The sequence below is a fragment of the Lagopus leucura genome, unplaced genomic scaffold (assembly GCF_019238085.1).
Source record: "Lagopus leucura isolate 7727_CA_CO unplaced genomic scaffold, USGS_WTPT01 Super-Scaffold_739, whole genome shotgun sequence".
Taxonomy (NCBI): domain Eukaryota; kingdom Metazoa; phylum Chordata; class Aves; order Galliformes; family Phasianidae; genus Lagopus; species Lagopus leucura.
In genome coordinates this window covers 11,224,612-11,245,972 of record NW_024962255.1, presented here as the reverse complement: position 1 = coordinate 11,245,972, position 21,361 = coordinate 11,224,612, and the positions used below count along the sequence as shown (strand labels likewise).

At 43.6% G+C, this 21,361-nt stretch overlaps 1 protein-coding gene across 6 annotated transcripts in view; it reads left to right on the top strand.

Annotated features, from left to right (window-relative positions):
* MICU1 (mitochondrial calcium uptake 1) overlaps positions 1 to 21,361 on the top strand; it is a 90,994-nt gene that overhangs the window by 4,211 nt on the left and 65,422 nt on the right. For 3 of the 6 annotated variants that reach the window (XM_042862797.1, XM_042862796.1, XM_042862793.1), the window contains exons 1-2: positions 6,524 to 6,585; positions 8,743 to 8,904. In XM_042862797.1, coding sequence (XP_042718731.1) covers positions 6,575 to 6,585; positions 8,743 to 8,904 — 173 coding nt within the window. In that variant the 5' untranslated portion in view covers positions 6,524 to 6,574. Of the gene's footprint in view, positions 1 to 6,523; positions 6,586 to 8,742; positions 8,905 to 21,361 lie in introns of those variants that run through there. The other 3 variants (XM_042862795.1, XM_042862794.1, XM_042862798.1) reach the window with 2 other exon arrangements.

Here is a 21,361-nt window from a genome sequence, read left to right as displayed (position 1 = left end):
CTGTCACTGCTTTGGGCTGCAGCATTACCACATAGAGGGATCCTCCTGGTTGGGCAGCACTGCTTTGGGCAGGGAGGGCAGAAGGAGATTGGGTCTGAGCTCTGCTCCTTGCAACTGGGAATTCTGAGTAGCTGAGCATACTGGGACCAGTGCCATGTTGGGAATGCATGGCCCATAGGAGCAGGTGAGCTGCTCATCCCTGTGTATAACCACCACAAAAGTGTGGCCTTAGATACTTTCCATAAGCAGCCTTTACTTCATTGCAGGTTTCCTTGCTGTCTGTGCATCCTGTGCCAGCTTCTCACTTTTCTTCTATCCTTCAGACCAAGCACATCAATGATGGAATCAGACCAGTGTCAGTATTGACTGTCATTATCTGCTACCACTTTAACTTAATAGCTATGTTATGGTTAGTGTGATGCAAACTTTCAGTCTCAGCACTTTTTCTTCAAGAGCTACAAGAGCAGCAGTATCTCTCAGCTACAGCCATTGTTGCAATGCAAGTGCAGAGCAAGAGGAGGATGTGTAAGGATTGCCACCTGACTTAAGATAGTGCCGTTACAGCACTGCCTTTTTTCTCCCTTTATGGCCTGGGTTTAGGTGGACTTCAAGGCAAACGCCCTCCATCTGCAGACAGACACTTAGCTCTTCTGTTTGCACAGACAGGCACTGCAGTGAGGGAGATGGTGGGTGGCTGCTGCTTGTGCACTGACTCATCCAGGTCTTTGCTTCGTCCTTTGGTGGGGTGCTTTTTCCAGATAAGCAAGTGAACGTGAGTGTGCTATCTGTCTTGCCACCTTGGCTACAGCCAAGTGTTTGCTGGCTGGCAGATGCTGGAAGCGATGGGCTCAGATAGCTTGTTTTCTCCTAAAAATGCCCTGCACTAATGAAGCTTACCTATACTCATTTTCTCTGTCAAGTCGGAATCAATCTGATAAGCTGTTGCTGGAAAGCAACTGCAACAGATAAATCTTCTTTTTTTGGCCACCAGTGCTCTTCCGTTGAATTAGCAAATAACTGCTGTCTGGTAAATGAAATGGAGTGTGTAGTGGAAATGCTGTCACAGCTTGAACCAGTGCACCTGGTGGGAAGGCAGGGCCAAGCCAGGGGAGCTCAGGTGCATGCAGTGCTCCTGAGTGACTGGGAGGGGGTGGAGCCAGGATCCACCTCTTCCCAGACCTCATTTAAGGGTTAACTGTGGAAGCAATGGTAATGTGCTGGATATCTCTGTGTATCTGATGCTGTTTGGAGGTGTGTGGTTTCTTTCCTTTAGTTTTGTGTTTACAGTTGTTGCATTTGAGCAAATCCGCACTTGCTGTAGCCTGTGGCTTTGCTATTTTGCTGTTGTTGCTGCAGTTTTCATCATGTTACAGGGTGCTTTGCCCATCCAGTTTGTTTTGTTAAGATTTGTATTTAAAAAAAGTCATAGGATGTGTTAAATCAAAGCAAGAATTTTTAGCTAGGATGAAATTCCTTGAGGAGGCAAGTGGGTGTGCCTGGGGCTAGGTGGTGTTTCTGTTGAAGATGGTGTGGTAGGGTAAAACAGTTGTGTGGTTGTACTCAGGCTGAAGATCTGTGAGTTAACAGGTGCTACTCTATTACATTAGGAAGAAATAAAGGTACAGGTTGTTTTGTAGCAAATTTTGAGGTTATCTATGGCATGCTTACTTCCAGAAAGACATCTTTTATTTTTGGAGTTGAACGTGTATCTGTAGATACTTCAATTTTGATTTGAATGCGTTCATGGCTTTGTGAAGCTTCAGTTTTTTCTAATTAAAGTTATTTTTCTTCCAGCATTATTTTTGTCTTGAAATGCTTATTTGTTAAGGAGTAACAACACTTTTCTTAGCAGCAAGTGAGCTGTAGATGTATCTTAAATCTCCTTTGAGTGCTCTGCAATTGGTGGCTGATTTGTACAGGTAGGTCGCTGTCAGTGACAGGAGCTTCAGGGAGCACCTTTCTATTTCATGTGAAAGGTAGGAATTCTGAGGAGCAAGGAGTGACACAAGCAAAAAAGTAAGCCCTGTAATTTCAGTGTGCTCATAAGAAAGAGGCCCTTTACAGTGCTTCTGGGAATTCTTTTCAGCCCCTGTAGTTGGTTCTTGTTTTGCTGATGGGATCCCCAAGGTAGCTGTGTTTGCTCTGTCCAGGTGTGTCTAAATAGTTCACTTCTTCTGCATCCCAAACATCTACTTGCTAGGTTCAAATTGCTGGATTACATCCTGTTGACTTTAACTATGTAAGGCAAGTTAAATCTCTGGAGTCATTAAGCAGATGTATTCCTGCTGGCTTTAATTTTCTGCAGAAAAGGCAGATGTGTTATATTTCCTACCCCTTCACTAGCAGTGTTCTGACAAACATGTGCTCCTTCAAATCAGTGTATTTTTTGTTTCTTGTGAAAATGCTTCCACAGTCTGTTGCTGCAGCTGGTCAGGTGTTTTTGGAGGTGGCCTGATTATTTGGAAAGCTATTGGAACACAGAGTTATAACACTGGGATGAGTAAAGGTAGAAACAGCTCAATAAAAGCAGGGTTTCTGTCCTAAGTATGGGACAAGATGAATTTTTTTACAGCTCTGGTAGTTACCAGCTGGCTTCTGTAGAAGTGCTTTTGGAGACTTTGGCACTGCTGGGGCTTATGGTTGTTCTTTATGTAGAAAAGCTCAAGAAAAATGGGTCTGCATTTGTGCTAGGGGAGTAAAAAAGCAAGACTTTAAACAGGGGAAGGATTTAGTTATAAAGGAGCATGGTTGACTTGTGCAGCCCATGTGAAAGATGGTTGTTCTGTGAGATACTGGCTATTGCAGCATGGTCTGTGGTTTCTAAAGCAGCTGATAGTAACAGGAGCCTACATCTCATGTAAGATACACAAAGCTGGTAGTAAGGATATACATGTGAAATGGAAGGAGAATACCTGTGCGTGGAAGTGGTAGTTGAACAGGCTTGATTCTAGCTAGCTGTGTTGTTACTGTCTTATTTTTGTTCCAAGTGTCTGTTAATGCTAAGTGAATCCATTTGGCAGTATAAAAGCAACAGATGAGATAAGCATGCCATAAATAATGGAGTATTAATGGATATCATCTGGGAAAATCAGTGTAGTAATAAGCCACAGTAACCGAAGGGTGTTTGCTGAATGTCTAAACGTCTTTCAGTTTAGTATTAGACTGAAGCTTTAATGTTAAGAAATACAACCATATATCTTGAATTGCAGTTGTTTTCAGGGTAGGGTGAAGGCTGATAGCAAATGCTGGGCCCCTGAGAAATGGGGTTTTCTGCTCCAGTGGTGCAGCACAGAGCCCCTGATGTGTTGGAGTTTGGGCCCTATCATCCTCTGTGCTTTAAAATCAGCCTGGAGGCATCTGTGAGCAGTATGTGAGAGGGGAAGCTTTTCCCTTTTCAAGAGAAATCCAGAGGAGGCGAAGTCCTGTATTTCTGTCTCTTGGTGCCTTCACTGTTTGATGGGAGAGTCCAGTTTTTGAGAACACTCCTTTGCCTCAAACACCAGCCTGGAAGGCTGGCTCCTCCTGTGTTTTGGAGTAGTGCAGGATGTGGCATGCCACCACCTCCAAGAGGTTCCTAATTAATTGTAAGGTTTTTCTCTGTGAATCACGGTAGATTCAACAATACCGAGAAGATGCTGTGCTGAAGCTAGAGGAAGTTTGCCAGAGTGAGCAGGATGCAAGCCATTTCACTTTAGTGGGAAGGAAAGAGTACAGGGAAGAAAGATTAGATAAAAGGAAATCTTTGGGCTCAGACTATGTGATTTATTTGTTTTTTGACTAGTTCATTTTCAGGGCTGAGCTGTTCAGGAAGAGGTGCACCCTTGCTGTAATGACAGTTAAAAAGAAATCGCCAAGCAGTGGCTTAGGTTTCTGCTGAAGACCTGGCTGTGTTATAGATTGGTGCTTTATAGGCTATCAATCAGTCTGAATAGTGCTCTGAAGCACATGTAGCTCCCCTCTCTGGTAATGAATGCTATCGAGCATTACCCTAAACCCATCTCTCAGAAGAAATTGCTTTTGCTATTAGATTTCATCTTCCTTCTCATAACTGATTTATGTGTCTTTGTAAGCTAATAATTTCACTAATGCGAGTAATCCTTTATCTGGAAATTACAGAAAGTAAACTGAAAATTGAGAGTTAGAAGAAGGAAAAGGCAGGAGCAGTTTGGTCTCTTTTGGGGAGGGGGAAGAAATGGATTCGTGCTGCTTTGCAGTTGCAGTTCACCTTTGGCCCACCTTTCAGTGAATTACACTGGTACAAACCTCTCAGTTATGCTAGATTGGAAATTGAAAGTATGGCGGGAATTGTTGGCAGGAGAATCCAAATTAATTACTTGTCTTTGGTCTGATTTCATGGTATGCAGTGTTCATTAATAAGTGTGAGATGTGCATGTGCAAATGTGGTTTTTGAAAAAGCTGTGGCTTAGACCTACTGCTGAAATACTGAGCTAGTTAACTGAGCTCAGTCAAGTACCATGCCTTCAGCTTGAGTGGTGTTCTGTATCCAAGGGGTTTTTCTGTGTCTGATTTTCCTGCTAAAATAAATACTGCTCTCTTGGTTTTGGTGGAGGCAGGTTTTTTCAAGTATTTCAAGCTAGCTTGCTCATGTTATGACTTTTGTGGTCTCAAACTTTAAATGGATTAATGCAGCTTCTGGGGATTGCCCATCCCACCTGGCTGTCCCATAGCTTGAGGGCCCTCCTTGACAGCTGCCTTTGGTGATGGAAGGCAGTGCTGCTGATCCTTGTGATGTGTGCTGACTAGCAGTCTTGAAAAACAACAGCTAAGCTTGCCCATAATCAGCATCCCTGACCTTGTCAGAGCCATATCTATGCTGGAACAAGTAAGGGAAGATTTTTAATGTCTCTTGTGGCTGTTAGCACTAAGTATGGCAAAATGCCTCCGAACTATGAGCAGCTCTGTGCTTTGCTGTCCTGTGTTTACTCTGGGAAACGCACTGGCCATTTTCATGTGGTAGAATGGCCAGCATCTGAGATGGAATACGTGAGGAGCTTTGCTGTGTTGGGCTGTCTTGGTATTCTGGCGATGTCCAACTTTGTTATTTTAATATTCAAATGGCTTCAGAAGGTTCTTTCAGTGAGAACACCTCTGCCAATCCCTGCAGACTTGATGCCCAAGCAATGACTCATAAATGTCAATCTAAGATCTTGGTGCTTAATATTTACAATTGATGTTCTGCACTCATGTGCAAGCTTGCCATATCCTAATAAAATTGTTCAAAAAAGTCTGTGAACCCTTCTGATTAAAAATTAAACATTCATCAGCTTATTCAGTTACTGTTCTTCATCTCACATGCCTGCACTGAGGCCAGCTTTGACGTCAAAAAGCTGTTTTAAGCGTGTTCTGTCCTGAAAATGGGGGCTGCTCTGGGCTGTCAAAGACTGCCTTCAGTTCTATGGGGTACCCAAATGTAAAGAAGTCCCTCCTCCCCAAGCTGGGCCTTCAGTCTCAAAACCATCAGCTAAATAGGGCACTGGAAAAGTGGGAACAAGTCTTTTCATTCTCCTTGGTAGCTGAGAGAAATATGAAAGAGGTGACATCTGCTGGTTCTTACGTGCTCTGAAAGACCCAGGGCTGCACTGCTGGTGCTGTGGATGTGGCATGAGGGGGAAGGCAGAGAACCTATCTGAATTTTGTTGCAGAACACACTAGCAGAGAGTTCTGCTAGTAGAAAGTAAACATTCACATCAAGCAAGGGTGTGCGTAGCTGTTAAAATTTTTGTTTTTAAAGATATCTGCTCAGCCTACGTTTGAGCCTGTTGCTTCCTGCCTTGAAGTGGTGCTTTCCTGATGTGTTTGTGGGTTTCCAAGATGTCAGACATCAACACGTTTATTGTTAATTACACTTGTATGAAGGTTTAGTTGTCTTCAACTTGCCAGCAATATCACATGTCTGTAGAGTGGCACCCTGAGCCCCCTCCTGCTTGCTGGGTGACAGCTGTCTGTAGCTGGGACACATTCTAAGCTCTGAAAGTATCTGTAGAGTTCTGCTGAGCAAGAACTTCAGGTGAAACTGGGTTCTCTCTTACAAACTTATAGTCTACAGATTGATGGTAGCAGTAATCTGTTGGGCAGATGGCTGGAACATCAAGAGAACTTGTCTGGTCTCTTTCTGTTATTTTCAGGTGAAGACTTGTGTCTGTATCTGTATGAAAAAAGATTAATTGCGTTCAGTCATGCAGAAATCGACCCGATTCCTAGGGTAAGCAATAACCACGTCAGATCTTAGGAGCTGTAAAGCTGCTAAGGTTAGTTCCTACTCAACTGGAGGTCATGGTATTGAGCTTCTGGTTGCTGCAGTCAGGGCAAGATGCTTATTTTTAAATCTCTCTTAAAAACACCAACTGATCTTGGCTTAAATGCTTGGAGCTTTCAACAAAACGTACCAAATAGCATGGCACTGGAGGTTAAAAAAAAAAGTAAAATCACAGATGGAAAGCATGGAAAACTCAGCCTCCAAGGTTTTGTTGTTGTTTTAAACTAAGCATGTTCTTTGTTTTAGGATTGAGAGGAACTGCATGCTTTCAACACCCAGCTAATTGCTATCAAGGAAATGCTTCCTGGGTGAGTGTCCCTGTACCATCAGGAGCAGGGATTAGTTGGGCAGAGCTGGTAACTTCGAGCTTCTTAGGGCTCAGGGTTGGCTTACGCATCACTGAAGGTGGCGAAGGGAAATGTAAGATCTTTCCGAGCTCCGGAGTAAGCACGTGATTTTTCCTTTTTTAATGATTAAATGATATTGGCAGTACTTCCATTCCCCATTACATCTTATGCATGTAGAGCTGTAATTAGTAAGGGGAACCCAAACAAGGGCAATATTAGCTTCTCTGTGAAAACACCCCATGTGGATTTTTCTCTGCCTGTTTAAGGAATGTGTAAGAAATTCATCCCTAGAGAAGAAATAGAAGCATCAGGTTTGTGTAGGATGAAAACAATTTGAAATAAGAGCTATTTTTCATAGCAAAATATTCTCTTGCTCTGTGCTGGAGAGGATTGAGGAATAAGCCATGTTGACTTTCTGAATTCCATTAAGACTTTAATTTTAAGTCTATGTATTTTTAAAGGAATAAACAAAATGGTAATGCTGACTGCAAACTTAGTTTTCTTTATGTGCACAGATGAATATAAATGCAGTGCCTTTCAGGTATGCTGGCTGTGAGAAGCAGGGTTGTGGTTCTTTGCACATACAGCAGCATGGAGCGGTGGGGCAGGCTGCTGCAGCTGCTGTCTGCCCATCTTTGTTTTCCCTCCCCTCACCAAGTGAGCTTTGATTCTATAAAGCCATTGAATGCACTTTTATCACCTTTTGCCTTAAGAGGAACAGTGTTCCTAATTGTCTGCTGAATATTTGGTGGGGTTATGGGGTTTATCTTGCATCCCTCCTCTTCTCCTCCCTGTGTTTGCATCACTAGGTCATCTTCTGGCACTCTGAGCTGCAGGTTGCCTTCACTGGAGGACAAGTAATACATCCTACTCTTTGCAGCTGGGATGTAGGATGTGTTTGTGCAGAGTGTTTCCAAGTTTCTCATTGTTGGAAGTTGATGCTTTAGTGAAAGTGTGTGGTAGCATCTTGTGTTGTGAAAGCAAGTAGAAACCACTAGAGGTGATTTTATTTTTGTCTTCTGTTGTTCTTTATTCACTGGCTGGCAATATTGGAGCAGAACAGCAAGAGTGGGGAGCAAAAATAATCAAGCTTTCTATTTCCAGTTTTTCTGCTGATCATGGGAATTCTTCTAACGTTTTACTCCCAGTTTCTTCTTTTTAAATCAAGGCCTCTCTGTGCTTTGTCATGCATGGGCTGACCCCCCCCCCCCCGTGATCAGGAGACTGAATTTACATCTGTTAAAAGTAAAACCTTCCTTTCCCCCCAAAAAATAGGCAATGCAGCAACTTCCCTTTTTGAAGCAAGCGTTTGGCCTCAGCCTTCAGTTTTGTGAGCTGGCAAAAATTGGTTTGACTCCTGTAGCTGGTGCCTGTTATTAGGTGGCATTTTTGTAGATCAAATTTCTACTTTGTAATAATGTTTAGATTTGTAGTTCTGGTTTCTCATTTAACTCCATACTGTTGCACATAATGGGATAGGGGTTGTATTTTATGATTGCTGACACTGAAAGTTGCTTGCTACTGAAAGTTGAATATAAATGTTTTGCTTGAAGCTAGCTTAAAAAGAAAAAGAGCTTAAGAATGGCAGGTCTTGAAGGGAAGTTCAAAATGGCTGAAGTTTCTCTTGCTGGGTTGGTTTGCTTGTTGTTTGATTTTTTTACTTGCTTTCTGGTATCTAGCTGTCTTTCCCTCTGGTCAAATGGCTCTTATTCATTTGCTGCAGTTGCTTTTAAGATCTCCCTGTATCTTCTGTGCCCTGGCACTGAAGCAGGAGTGTACAAGTATTTCCTTGTAATGAAATGTGATGGGGAAAGGTGGAAGAGGAATTCAAGAAATGCTGCAAGAGCAGTTAAGTAGGATGTGACAGCTGTGTGTGTTAGCCAAGTGTGTGCCAAGATGCGACTCTTGTAGTTGACTGTTTATTAGACAGATTTTTAGACAAGATACAATCCTATTTCAGAGCAGCTAACGAACAACTGTGACAGCTACTTGATGCATCTTCTCCTATTTTAGGACAACGCATGCTGCTGGTTGGCCTCTCCTGTCGTGCTGAGGGCCAGTGCGAGTGTCTGCTACTGGAAGGCATTCCTGTGGTAACACGTTCTTCTTTCTTGACAGCATGCTCCGTCTTCGACTTCTTCCCATCGCAGCAGGGCTGGCAGCTGCTTCGCGGCGTTACCACGGGGCAGCACATCATCCCAGGGCCCGGGGTCAGCTTGTGGTGGCAGCTTTCATAGGGACAGCCACAGTGACAGCGAGTGCCAGGCTCCTTTGGCAGAGGTAATGGTTTTGTGTTTCTTCCTAAGATCTCCTGCAGCTCTAGATCCTGTGGTAAGTACTTGCAGGTGTGTTTAAGATCTGCGGGAGGCTTTGTGAAGTGTTATTTCTTGTCCTGCCTCTGCTGCTTGGAAGATATGGAAAATGCTGCTGGTGGCCTCTGGAGCTTCTCACTGTTCTGAGTAGTCAGCAATGAGAAAATCTCTAGTCTGAAGAATTCTGTGGCTGTGCTCAGCACATGCTGTTTGCCCTTGGTGGGGTCTGCTGCCAGGCTTATCCTGTGTGGTGGTGCTGCACATGCCTGTGGTGCTGTGCAAACAAACCAGCTGACTCAACTAGGCTGGGTGAAAACTCCCAGCTTCTAGGGGACCTGCCAACAGCGAGCTTGGTCAGGGGATGCTACACTGGTTTGCTTTGTATTCTGCTGGTTGATGTAATTAGAAAATGTAGCAGGGGACTGGAAGGGGACAGTCCATCTTTCAGTGGTAAGGTAGCTGTGGGCAAGGTGCGTTTAATTGCCAGAATCTGAGTGTATGGTGTCACGAAGCTCAAATCTTGATTTCATGACTATGAAGAGAAAGGTGGTATCTGCCCTGCCTGTAATGACTCTCGCTGAAGTCTGGGCTGTGCCCAGAGTGTATCATAAATCCAGAAGGATTCCGTTCTCTTGCATCGTGAAAGTGGTGTAGCACCAGCCATGCCACTTGAGCTCAGGCTGCAGTTGAGGTGTGAAAGAGAAGTCCCTGCTCAAAACCCACCTTATCTTTGTTCCAGTATGGTACGGTTGCTTATGGTACCTCTCTACTAGACTGTTTGGCTAGGAGGCTGTACTTTTAATATAATGGGAGGAAGGTGATGCTAATTGTTCTGGCTACTACTAGTCTTGTCAATTATGATATTGCTTGCTAAAAGGATTTCTCAGATCAAGGAAGAACACTGATTCAGCAGTGTCATGCTCTGATTTACTAATTTGTGCTTGTGGAGTGCTGCTTTATCTGCAGGACCTGAATGCATGGCCTTGCAGCATGGGAGAGGCTTAATTCCTCTGTGGCAATGGCCAAATTAACACACTTTTCAGTCAGTGGAGTGAGCACTTTTTCTGCTTAAAACATCTTCTGTGTGATTGTAAAGTAGGTAGGATGTTATATCCTACATAAGGCTCTCCAAAGCTATTAAGTCCAAGAAGGCAAATTTCCCCTTAGTGAACAATAAGGAAGGTTGGTAACAGCAAGCAAGTAGAAGGCTGAGGAAGAACTTTTTTGCCCCAGTCTTCACTGGCAACTGCTCTTCACATATCTCTGTGGGGTGTAGTCCCCGCTACCAGTACAAGCTGGGAGATATAAGGCAGAGCATGACCCTGCTGAAAAGGACTGAGGGTGCTGGTGGATGGAAGCTGGACATCAGCCAGCACTGTGCCCTCACAGCCCAGAAAGCCAACCAATCCTTGCCTGCATTCAGAGTAGTGTGGCCATCAGGGAGGTGATCTGCCCCTCTGCTCTGTGAGACCTTACCTGGAGTGCTGCGTCCAGATGGGGAATTCTCAGTGTAGGAGAGACATGGAACTGTTGGGGTGTGTCCAGAGAAGGGCCACAAACCTGATCCAAGAGATGGAAGACCTCTGTGAGGACAGGCTGAGAGCTGGGCCTGTGCAGCCTGGAGAAGAGAAGGCTCATAGCAGCCTGTCAGTATTGAAAGGGGCTGTAAGAAAGAAAAGAATAGTTTAGCAGGATCTTCTATGATAGGACAAGAAAAAATGGCTTCAAACCAGAACAGGAGAATTACAGAGGATATAAGGAAGAAATATATTACAATAAGGGTGGTGAGGCACTGGCACAGGCTGCCTAGAGAGGTGGTGGTGCCCCAGCCCTGGAAACACCCAAGGTCAGGCTGGACAGTGCTCTGAGCTCCTGATGGAGCTGTGGTTATCCCCCTGTTCATTGCAGGGCGGGTTGGACCAGATGGCCTTTAAGGGTCCCTTGCAACTCTAACAATTGTATGAACTCCCTCCTGCAGCAGATCTGCTTCTATTTTTTACAAACAGCAAATTGTTACATTTCATCAGGAAGATGGTGCTTCCTGAATGGAGCTGCTAATGGTATGCTGAGTGCTAGGCAGGCATTATCTGAAGAAGTGATTTTCTAGCTCTTGGAGTACCCAGATACTCCTGAGACTTCTGGCTTCTGTCACCAGGTGTGACCTTGCTTAGCTGAGGGCACTGATAAGCATCAGATAAAGCAGACAGACTGCATCTTTGGAGCAGCGTGGCCTGTGATCTCCTAATTAATTTGGAGAAAGTAGCTTGCTGTGATTTTTTTTTTCCCTTTTTTCTTTGCTCTTTGCTTTCTTTAAAAAAAATTTGCAAAACATTTGAAGACTTCTTTTCCTTTGTGCTGTTCAGTAAATCTACAGTGTAATTGTAGAACAGAAGTTTATCCAGGCTCATGGTAATATATAATGACTTGACATACAACTGTTAAATAAGATGAGGAACAAAACTGATACTTGCATAAAATATTTTCTGCAACATCTGTAGGACTTTTAAGCAGACTTTTAAATAAGCATTTTAGCTGTATCCAAATAAATGACAGATGAGAAACTCCAAGTTTTCTTTGCATTTCAGAATACATAAATTAGGTGGCTAATAGAGTTTAAGTATTAATATAGGCGAGTACAAAGCATTCCCAGTGACATTTTTGGTCATTACTGTAAGCAGCAGTAAGTATAATGAATTAGTTATAGAAGGTAAATACAATATGCATCCAGCTGGAGTGTGGGGATTAAATAAGGCAAATGTCACTGAAAATGTTGCTTGTATACTGCAGAGAAAACGGAAGTGTGCATCTGTTTGAGTGCCCATATTTATGTTAGTGAATTATTCTGATTTATTAAATACTGGGAGCCAGGTTAGGGCTGTCTGTGTAACCAGTTCTGCTGGGGCAGTAGGTTTGCTGTACCAATCATACAGTGTTTGTTTTCCTTCAGCTGAGCAACTGCCCTTCTGTTGGTAGGGGAAACCTTGCTGTGCTGCACAGTTGGGTGCTGTGGAGTCCAGTGCTTCCCAAGTGTAGCTCTCCTAGCATCACAAAGATTTGATGTCCCTTCGGTGGGTGACACAGCTGGGATGCTTAGTTACTCTCTGAGTGAGGAAGGCACTAAGTGATAGCCTTCTGCAGGCTGTCAGTGACATTTTCTTTTAAGATGACACTTCTGTGGGACGTCTCACTCTTGTTGCTTTCCTTAAATCTTTTTTTTTTAAAGTTAAAGCATGAAGATATAGACTAAATCAAGAAGCTGTTGAAAATGTTACGCTTCTTGGACTAGCTATGTAGGAGGATGCAGTATTAGAGGAAGAGTAGTAATGAACAGAGTTTGTAGTTCTTGTCCTCTGCATGGAGCTGTGTGTGAATGTCCTAATGCTGCTTGATTACCTTTTGAAAGGAGCACTGAATCTCTGACCGCTGCTTGTACAAAAAAAAAAAAACAAACCCACAACTTGTTGATTCCTAACAGATTGTTTGTATTTCTGATGACAAGATAGCTTGCAAAAAAGGGACTCAGGTGGTGATGCCTGCATCTGAACTCACCCTTGCTGCTTAACAGTATGAGAACACAGGATTTCTCAGGCGATTCTTCTGAACCTCATGTGTGGCCTGAAATAATACATTTTGGATGAATTGAGCAGGGTGTGCTCTGGGTGTCATCAGAAGCGAATGCTGGGATGAGCAAGCCCGTCCAAGGGTAGAAGTCAAGAGTTGAGAAGGTGTACCTGAACCCCAGTGGCTGTGTAACGTGAGATGGGGCAGAATTCCTAAGTGTGGGGCTGGGTGGGTGTGTTGTTGGTCAGATCTGCCCAGGTTCATGGCATGTGGCCCTCTGCATGTTATCCACTGTGATCCTTGGGCTTTGTGCTCTTGCTGTTCTCTGGGAGCTCTTGCTGCCTTTGGTGGTACATATCATCTAAATAATTACACAGTACAAGTAGCTAATGCTGCTCAGTTCTGCAGTGGTGGAGTATGCTTTGCCAGTGCAAATAACAGGGCTTGGAAAGACTAATGAAGTTTACTCTTTCTGAGCAATAACTTAAACCCAAGGGATTTCCAATTGACAACAGAAGCAGTTAAGTAGCTAGGTATTAGTATAATGAACTGAATTAATTGAAATAAATCTCGGTGCAGTCATTGGCTGATCTGAATAAGGCATTAATATATGGATGGGAACTACTGAACCTTAGCTTGCAGCAAGCTTAACGATTGCAAGAAAGTATTACCGATAGCCTTGTAAGACTTTTATTCCTTGTGTTTCCAAATACCAGGTCAGTACTAACTGGCCACTGTTATCTTGATAGCACACAACATCTTGGCTCAATCTGTGAGCAGCTGGAAGACCTTACATTGGGGTTTTGGTGCTAAAGCTTTGTCAGTATGGTCAACCCAGTGCTGAATGACATGGGTGAGCAGAGGTAGCTCTGGGGGTGCAGAAGGATCTCTGCAAGAAGTGTTGCTGGGGCTGTTCCTGATCGAATACAGCTGTGCTTTATTTCTTATCCTCTGCAAGTATGTTAGTGCTGGGGGCAAGGTCTTTGTCTTTCCCTGGAACTCTAGTAATGGGTTTCTTTACTACCAGCATGTTTGTCTGACACATTCTTTTGTTTTTATTCTTTGCTTGTTCTGTTTCTTGCCCCATCCTCTGTGTAAGTTAAAGCAATTAAGTGTGAGGTACCTGCCTCCCAGCTGTGTTGGTGTATCTTCATTCTGTTACAAGTTCTTGTTTTTCAGTCTCTGTTCCTCATTGGCAAGCTGAGCTGTTCAGGTGCTGGCTGCCACCTCTGCTGAAATAGGTTGAGAATTAGTTTCAACTTTGTCCTTCCTCCCTTCACCCTTTTCTCCTTGGGCTATGCAGTATCAATTCTCTAGTTGCTTCCCCAGAATGTGCTCTGTAGGGGACACCCTTTCTTTGTTGCTTTCCTTGATATGTTAACCTTCACAACTCCTTGTCTTCCTTGTGTGGCTTTTCCCTCAATGCTTCTGGAATTAATTTTGAAGCTTAGATCATCCCTTAGCAAACTGTTTAAGAATGCATTACTTTTTCTCCAGTGGAGTCTTAGGAGTTTTAGAGTAATTTGCTTAGAATACATTTTTAATAAAAAAAATTGTTGGAAATACCTTATGCCAGCTGGAAGTGACTTTATGCTTTAGCAAAACAAAGCATTTCATATAAATCATAGTCAGGAGGAGAGAGACCTGTTTTGTAGCTGCAGCTGCCTCAGGTACCACTTGACCTGATGCAGGAGAGAGAAGATGTAAAATCTGTAGGTGCTACCCTCTTTATGCTATTTTTAAGAGCTCTGCTCCATCTTTTAACTCTCACAGTGACAAATGACAGCCTTAAGGGACTCTCCTTGGGATTGCTGCACTGAGGGATTTTCTCTGAAGCTTGAAAGTGCATTGATCTATGAGCGGTGTCTTGAAAGAGCACTGTGTCCTTTCGGGTGGCTTTTGGCTTCATTATTTTTACCCATGAGCATTGGTGCAAGGAAAGAATCTGATGCCAGGAAATGAGCCCAAGTGAGCAAATTAGGAAAACATCTGAACTACGCTGCGGGGAGTGACCCCAGCTGAACTGTGCAAAGGTGTAGTCCTAAATGTGCAGAGCCGTGCAGTTGGATGGCTGTGTGTCTGTAATATCGTATTTAAATGTGGCACAGCAAATCAAATCTGTGATTTGTGCAGGGAAGCCTGCTGGCAATGCAAGAAGGAATATGTCTTGAGACTGCTGCTTCTACAAGGCGACACTTAGAGTTCTTTCTCATTACACAGGCAGGCATTGTTGGAACCGTAGATCTCTCATGTTGATTAAGTTGCCCTTTTTACTCTTTCTTTAAAAACAATGTGGGTGCCCTCTGGTGACAGAGTTCCCAGCTGCCTTTCCTTTAAATGAATAACTGTTGGCATCCACTCACCTTGTCTGCATCCCGTGCAGTGCCCTGTTGTCCTCCAGCACTTATCTGGAAAGCAGCGTCTCTTCAGGAAACAAAGCAGTTTAGGAGCACAATGAAGGGAATGATTTTCTGGCTCAGTAGAGGAAGCACAAACTGTGAGATTTAGGATTAATACAGTGCAAGTACCATCCAGCTTTAATTCCTGATGTGGAGATAGTGTCAATTCTCTCAGCTTTAGGGTCCAGTCTTGTCACTGCTGTCACCTTTTCCAAGCCGTTCAGCCTCTTCCACCTCCTGATGATCCCAGCTGCTCTCTGGACTTTGAAGACTGAGTCTGTGGGGAGGGAGGCTGAAATCATCGGTACTACTGTGAACACCTCACAAGCTGGAGAGCCAGCAGTGGGCCCAGATGTGACATTCTTTGGGCTTCCAGATGTGACAACTGCATGACCTGAAATTTGTTCTCCTGCCTCTGGCTGCCCTCCTGTGATCTTCCCTTGCTGTCTGAAGACCAAGAGAAGCCTGAAGCAACCTCATTTCCCTCAGAAGGGATCTCAAATCTTTATTTCTTTGCCAATAAGTCAGACTGCAGAGTCTTTTAAGTATCAAAAGCAATAACATCTTTGCTGCATTTAAATAACTCCATCTTGCATTAAAGTCATCCATCAGATTCTTGGAACATTTTTTTCACTTTCTTCCCCACTGCTTTGCTGAAGTTAGTCTTCATTTCTAAACTCTCTTAAATAAGTTCAGCACTCAGGCAACACCACTTACCTTAGCTCTGTATTTGCTCTCCTGTTCTCATGTCCTCCTAATGGAAATGAAGATGGATTGAAAAGCAGGATCATGAAGACAAGTGCTGGGTGTTGGGTGCCTATAAAGTGCTCTGGTGTGGAAATGTGCCTTTCTCAGTGCACGTGAGTGGGCTCACCAATTTCTTCTTGCTTTGTAGGACTGAGCTTGTAGCTGGCAGAATAAAACCAGATGCTGCAGTGATTAATGTTGTAGTACATTTTCACTTCATGGCTTGTAGCACAGATGTTGCTGAGAATTCATGTCAATTGTCAACATGTCAACAACCAGAAGACTGGGTGCTTGCCTAAGATTTCTTAACAGTGGTTAATTATCAGTATGGGCTCATTAAGCTTGATGAAAAATAGTGGTCTTTGGATCAATGGACTTATGTTGATATTTAACATTATTCAAGAAACCTGACTTGTCTGTCTTTAGAGAAACTAAATACTGTCAAGAAACTCAGAGCAAGTAAGTACTGAAAGTCACTGATCACATCAGTATTTTAAGTGTATATTTGGTGTATGTAATGTGACTGCTAAATGAGTAGTGCTGCCATGCAAATAAAGCACGTGATTGCTGGAGGTGAGAATAGACCTAATGCAGACAGCTTCCCTGAAGTGCTGAACAGGAGCAGTGTGTAACATTGAGCCTTGACGTGAGATTCCTGTACTTACACATGTTCTAGGGCATATGAAACCAGCCTTGTGGACACGTCTGTTGTTGTTCCCAGACATTCCCCTTGCTCTTTGGCCATCTTCATGGGTGTTGTGTGCTGGCTTGTGCTCAGCTTGCAGAGCGAGCAGAACTGAAGCTGTCAGTCTCTGCTGATGGATGGCAAGGCACTCAATGACTTTGTCCTTGAGATCAGTAGTAGAAGATGGCACAAGGCCAGGAATTTGCCCTTATCAGAGCTGGGGAGAAGCTCACCCACTCAATGATCAAATGTTTGTGTATAGATATGTTATTCACCTCTTTTTAATCTATTGAATGTGCAATGTTGATTTTTGTCTGGCTTATTCATCACAGTATCATTTAATAGTAAATGAAATGTACATGGGAACTTGGATTTATTACAGCAATGCTGGTAATCTCATCAAGAAATGACATCTGTTTAGCATAAGACTTGCTTTCTATAAACCCTTGTCACTATATTCTTTACAGTCCTGTAACTAAAAAGCCTAAATAACAAATCGGTCATTGCACTCATTGCCCTGTTTGTCTTTTCAAATATGATTAACACCAAGTTAAAGCTTATTGAGTATCCATGACAGCCAGGAACAAGGTCTTGGCCAGCTCTTATTAAAACTAAGCCTCAGGTTCTTGCAGGAAGGTAGAAATACATGCCTACAGTGCTGCTCTGTAAGGTCAATCTTAGCCCCATTTAAGTGGAGAAAGTCTCTGCTCTCCTGAGAATATCAGGATACAGAGAATATAAGCCATGATGTTTCAAAGTGAACGCTTGCTGTTTTCATAGATCTGTCACTTCCAGTTACACAGTAAACAATCTTCATTTATTACATGCTCCTGTTGTTTTTGACAACTTTGACAGTAAAAAGATATATTCTGTTGGGCATTATCCCCTGCTTGGATGTTTGTGCCCCTTACCAGTTATGTACAGTACTTAGCTTTTGATTTATACTAAGTATGTCTAACATTATTGTCTTGTCCTGCCTGTTTTTTGTTACCCTGTTTCTACAGCATTTGCTTTCAAAGTTAAGTTGTAATTTTTGTGTCCTTCTCGTCCTTGAGTGTAAGCTTTAAACATCCAATAAAACTGTTTTCAGCAGTTGATAATTGTATTCTTAGGCTGTGATCTGGCTCAACTTTCAGCCTGAAGAAGCTGGGTTCATATTGCCTTAAGTGTGTTCTGTCCTTATGTGGGGCCCCTTAAAAAGTCTGTGGAATTGGAGAATGCTTTGCCTTCCTTACTCTCCAACATAAGATACTCTTATTTCTTGAAAGCAACATTTGCTGTCTGACAGCTGTGATCTGTGGTGAGCTTGCTGTCTTTTGGGAGGACCAGGAGTGGAGGATGGAATGCCAGCTCTGATCTGAGTTCCTGTGCTTCTTGCAGTCTCCACCCACCTTGCGGCTTTATAGGATTACCTGGCCCTCTTGATCATGCCATCTCAATGCCCAGGGACAGGCTCAAGGGGAGCTGCAGCACTGAGTGAAAGCAGCTGTAATCTTCTTTGGGAAGGAGCTGTTGAGCTTGTTGATGTTTAAAGTACAGTTTGGATAAAGAGAGGCTCAGGTGAGCAGTACACCAGAGAGGTGCAGAACACAGGCTTGTGGCTTCGGACTTGGTTTTTTTTCTGTGGCAGATGTAGTTGAGCTGTGGCCATGTGCATCAGTCAGCTGCAACCCCGGGGCACCTTCCTGTCTGCCACTTGGTGAGCTCTGCTTGGAAACATAAGCAGTGTTTCCTGGCTTAAGAACTTACGGTGCAGAGATTTACAGTTCATGAGGGTAACATCATATATGGATGCCTCCAGCGTGTCAGTAGGGTTTGGCAACCTTTTCCAAAGCAATTATTTTCCTCTGCAGGCTGGTGGGAAGATGTCTCTGAGGAGTGGCATATTATCCTACATGAGCTGAGTTAGCTGGTAAGAGTGACCTAAAACAGTTCAGGTTCACCTTCTTCACAGCAGTCTCCTTCAGAGGGGGCTCTAGAGGAGGTACTCGCACTCTGGCCTGTCCATCTGCATTGCATGTTGGTGCCAGCCCCCAGAGTAAAGGGAGTGGGAGGGAGTGTGTGCTGTCAGCTCGTTTGCTGCCAAGACAAGGCTGGGTGCCTCCAGCCTGGTCCTGAAAGGCAGCTGTCTTGCCTATTTATAGCAATTTACTGGTGAACGAAGAGCAGAGATGGAGTAAATGCTCTCCCACAGCTGATTCTACTGCTTCCCTCTCCTCACTTTACACAGATTGGGTGTGCATGTATGTAAACACATGCTTTTCCCTTTTTCTCTAGCATACAAATATCTAACCTTACGATGTCCCAAAGCACATCTGCTGCTTGTCCTGTCCTTAGCAGACCAACAAACCCTGCAGCAGCTGTTTTATACATATTGCAGTTATCTCGTCTTCCTTTTCTTTTTTTTTTTTTTTTTATAGCAACCTGATGACTTTAGGTCAAGTTTTCCCATGCTGTTCTGGGCTCTTAACTATTTCTGCTGCTCTCTAGGTTTCGTCCAGCCTTTCTTTGAATGCCCCTTCAGTGGCTGTGAATGGGCCTTCAGCAGAGATGTGCCTGGTGCTGCCTGGGGTGGAAGGAAGGGTGTGCATGTCTCACAGACTGTGCTGCTGTTTCCTTATATTGGATCTATTTTGGGCTATGGCTGGTGCCCACGAGCCATCTCCTCAATCTAATTATTAGTCTCTGGAGCCTGTCTTAATATTGTCATGTTTTCATTGCAGTTCTGGCCACAAATTAGTTGTGTTGACTTGTGTTAATATTAAATGCTTCGGAAAATAAGGGAGTAAAAAAGTAAAAAGTTCTGTGGGAAAGAAAGTCCTGAAAAACTGGGCTTTGATATTCATCATTTTAGGTTAGTATCTTACTGATCATTGGTTGTGGTGAAGCTGAAGATGAGACAGCTTCTCACTTAGTCTCTCCATTATTGGAGGATGCGTATTTTTGTCTCTCGTATCCAAACCAGACAAAGCTTGCTCTTGCATTTCATTATGAAAGCCTGAAGTGGCTTTAAACCTCACAGAGATGTCTCCAGATAGGATGTTTGTATGCGAGGAGTATTGTGGCTCTGTTCTACTGAAGAGTGCATCTGTCAGGCAGGATTCATCTCCCCTGCTTCTGGTTCTGTGGCAAGGTCTTTGCTGACACCTGAATGCCCAAGTTAGTTAGATTCCGTGTCTCCTTCTGAGCCTACTTAATATCTGGTAGCTGAATACTCGTGTGCTGCTTTTGGGATTAGAATAACTGAGCACTGTTGTCTCTGGCACAAAACTTTGTTATTTCAAAATACTTTTGTTTGATTTATCTAGAAACTCTAGAAAAGCTCTTCAAAAGGAGGGATTGTAACTTCTTTAAATGGGAAGGCTGCAACTGGAGCCTTTTTCCAGTCCCTGGTACAAATTTCAGGATCCTTCTTGGATGTAGATCCTATGGTTGCGTGTGTTTGGCTTTCTTGAAGAATGATTTGCAGAGCTAGCACTGAGTAAACCCACTGTGGTAACTAAGGATCTTCCCTTGATGCAGATGAATGCTGTCTTAAGCTTGATTGTTGGCTTTCTCTAAGAGTTAAGAGAGTACTAGGTAGGTGAGAAATACTTTTTGCCTTCAAATTTGTTCAGCAGGGAGGAAAAACCCTAAGGAGACCAGAAGGTTCCAAGCCTGGCAGCTTGCATCCAGGACAAGCAGGCTAAGTGGAAGAAGATTGGCAGCTTATCTTGGTGTGCAGTGAAGTGGGTCTTGATCACTTTTGTCCCCACTTTGCATAGAAGTTGTAGCAGCAGGTCTACTCCTGCTGATTTGGAAGAGCTGGCATGCTAACTTGAGCAGGGGAATGGAAACAAGGTTACGACTGGCAAGTGGCTGTGGCCAAAAGAGGCTGCAGAGTCTTGGTGGCAGTGTAGCAAGGTGTGGTTCTGGAACAGAGGTATTCTTTTGCCTGTGCTGGTGTCTGCACTGAAGGACTCCTTTATATGGATGCAGAATGGTTGTTGCAGGTGATGGAAGCCAAGATTTGAAATGGAGGGGGATTATGCTGGACATGAAATACCTCACTGTAGGTGTACGTGGCGAGCAGATCCTTATTTGGTGAGTAGTTTTGACTATGGCCTGGAGGCAAGAAATAACAGATACTGTTTGCAACTGTGCTTGTGAAGTAGGCAATAAATTCTGCTTTTATTCTCATATTTCATCTTGCATGTATGGTGAGAAGGTGATCCATCTGTAGAGGAGAGTTAATTACTGAGATAAACTAGAAGGGGGGAGGGAGGATGGGGAGCCTGCTGTGTTTGAAGAGCCTATGTCTGCATCACAGTAGCCAACTAGCTTGACAGCAAGATGGATTGAAGGAACGCGTAGGTTTTGCTGAAAATGTTTGATTTGTAAGTTTTATTTATCCCTTCCCTGCTTTGCTGTCAGTCAAGTGTTACAAGAGCAAATCTTCCTGAGACAGCTCTCCTCTGGCATGTTTAATATGGAGTAGCTTAGCTGTATATACAAGCAATCATTTTTTACTGCTTTTTTGTCCCCAGGTCCTTGTCGCAAGGGATTCTCTTTGAGCTGCCTGGGGCTGATGTCCTGCCTGCAGAGAAGGGCTTTCCTCATTAGCACTGCTGCTGGAGTCTCAGCTGGAGCCAGCTGTGCATTGGCCAGAAGAAACAGTGTGTGCTCACTGGTCTGCTCCCCACATTGTCCAACTGCTGTGCGGTTGGAACCAGATGTGGTACAGTGGAAGTCTTAAAGATGGTGATACTTAAAGCCTCAGGACCTTTTCAGGAAGCATAGGCTGGCACGTTACTCTCCTTTTTGTGCAAAGAGGCTTCATTAGTACGCTTCTTCACCAAGCTCTTGTGTGTTTTATATTAAATAAAGCTCTTCCAATGTTATATTTGATGTATTCCATCCCACTTCAGAACTAGAATTCTCTGAACTGCTTTACCCAGCTGTAGGATAGTGGGCTGTTGTGTTCAAAGCAGTGCTGGGCACTTGGTGGCAGCTGTTGGAGTGCTTTTGGTAGTCTGCTGCAGTAGTTACCACAA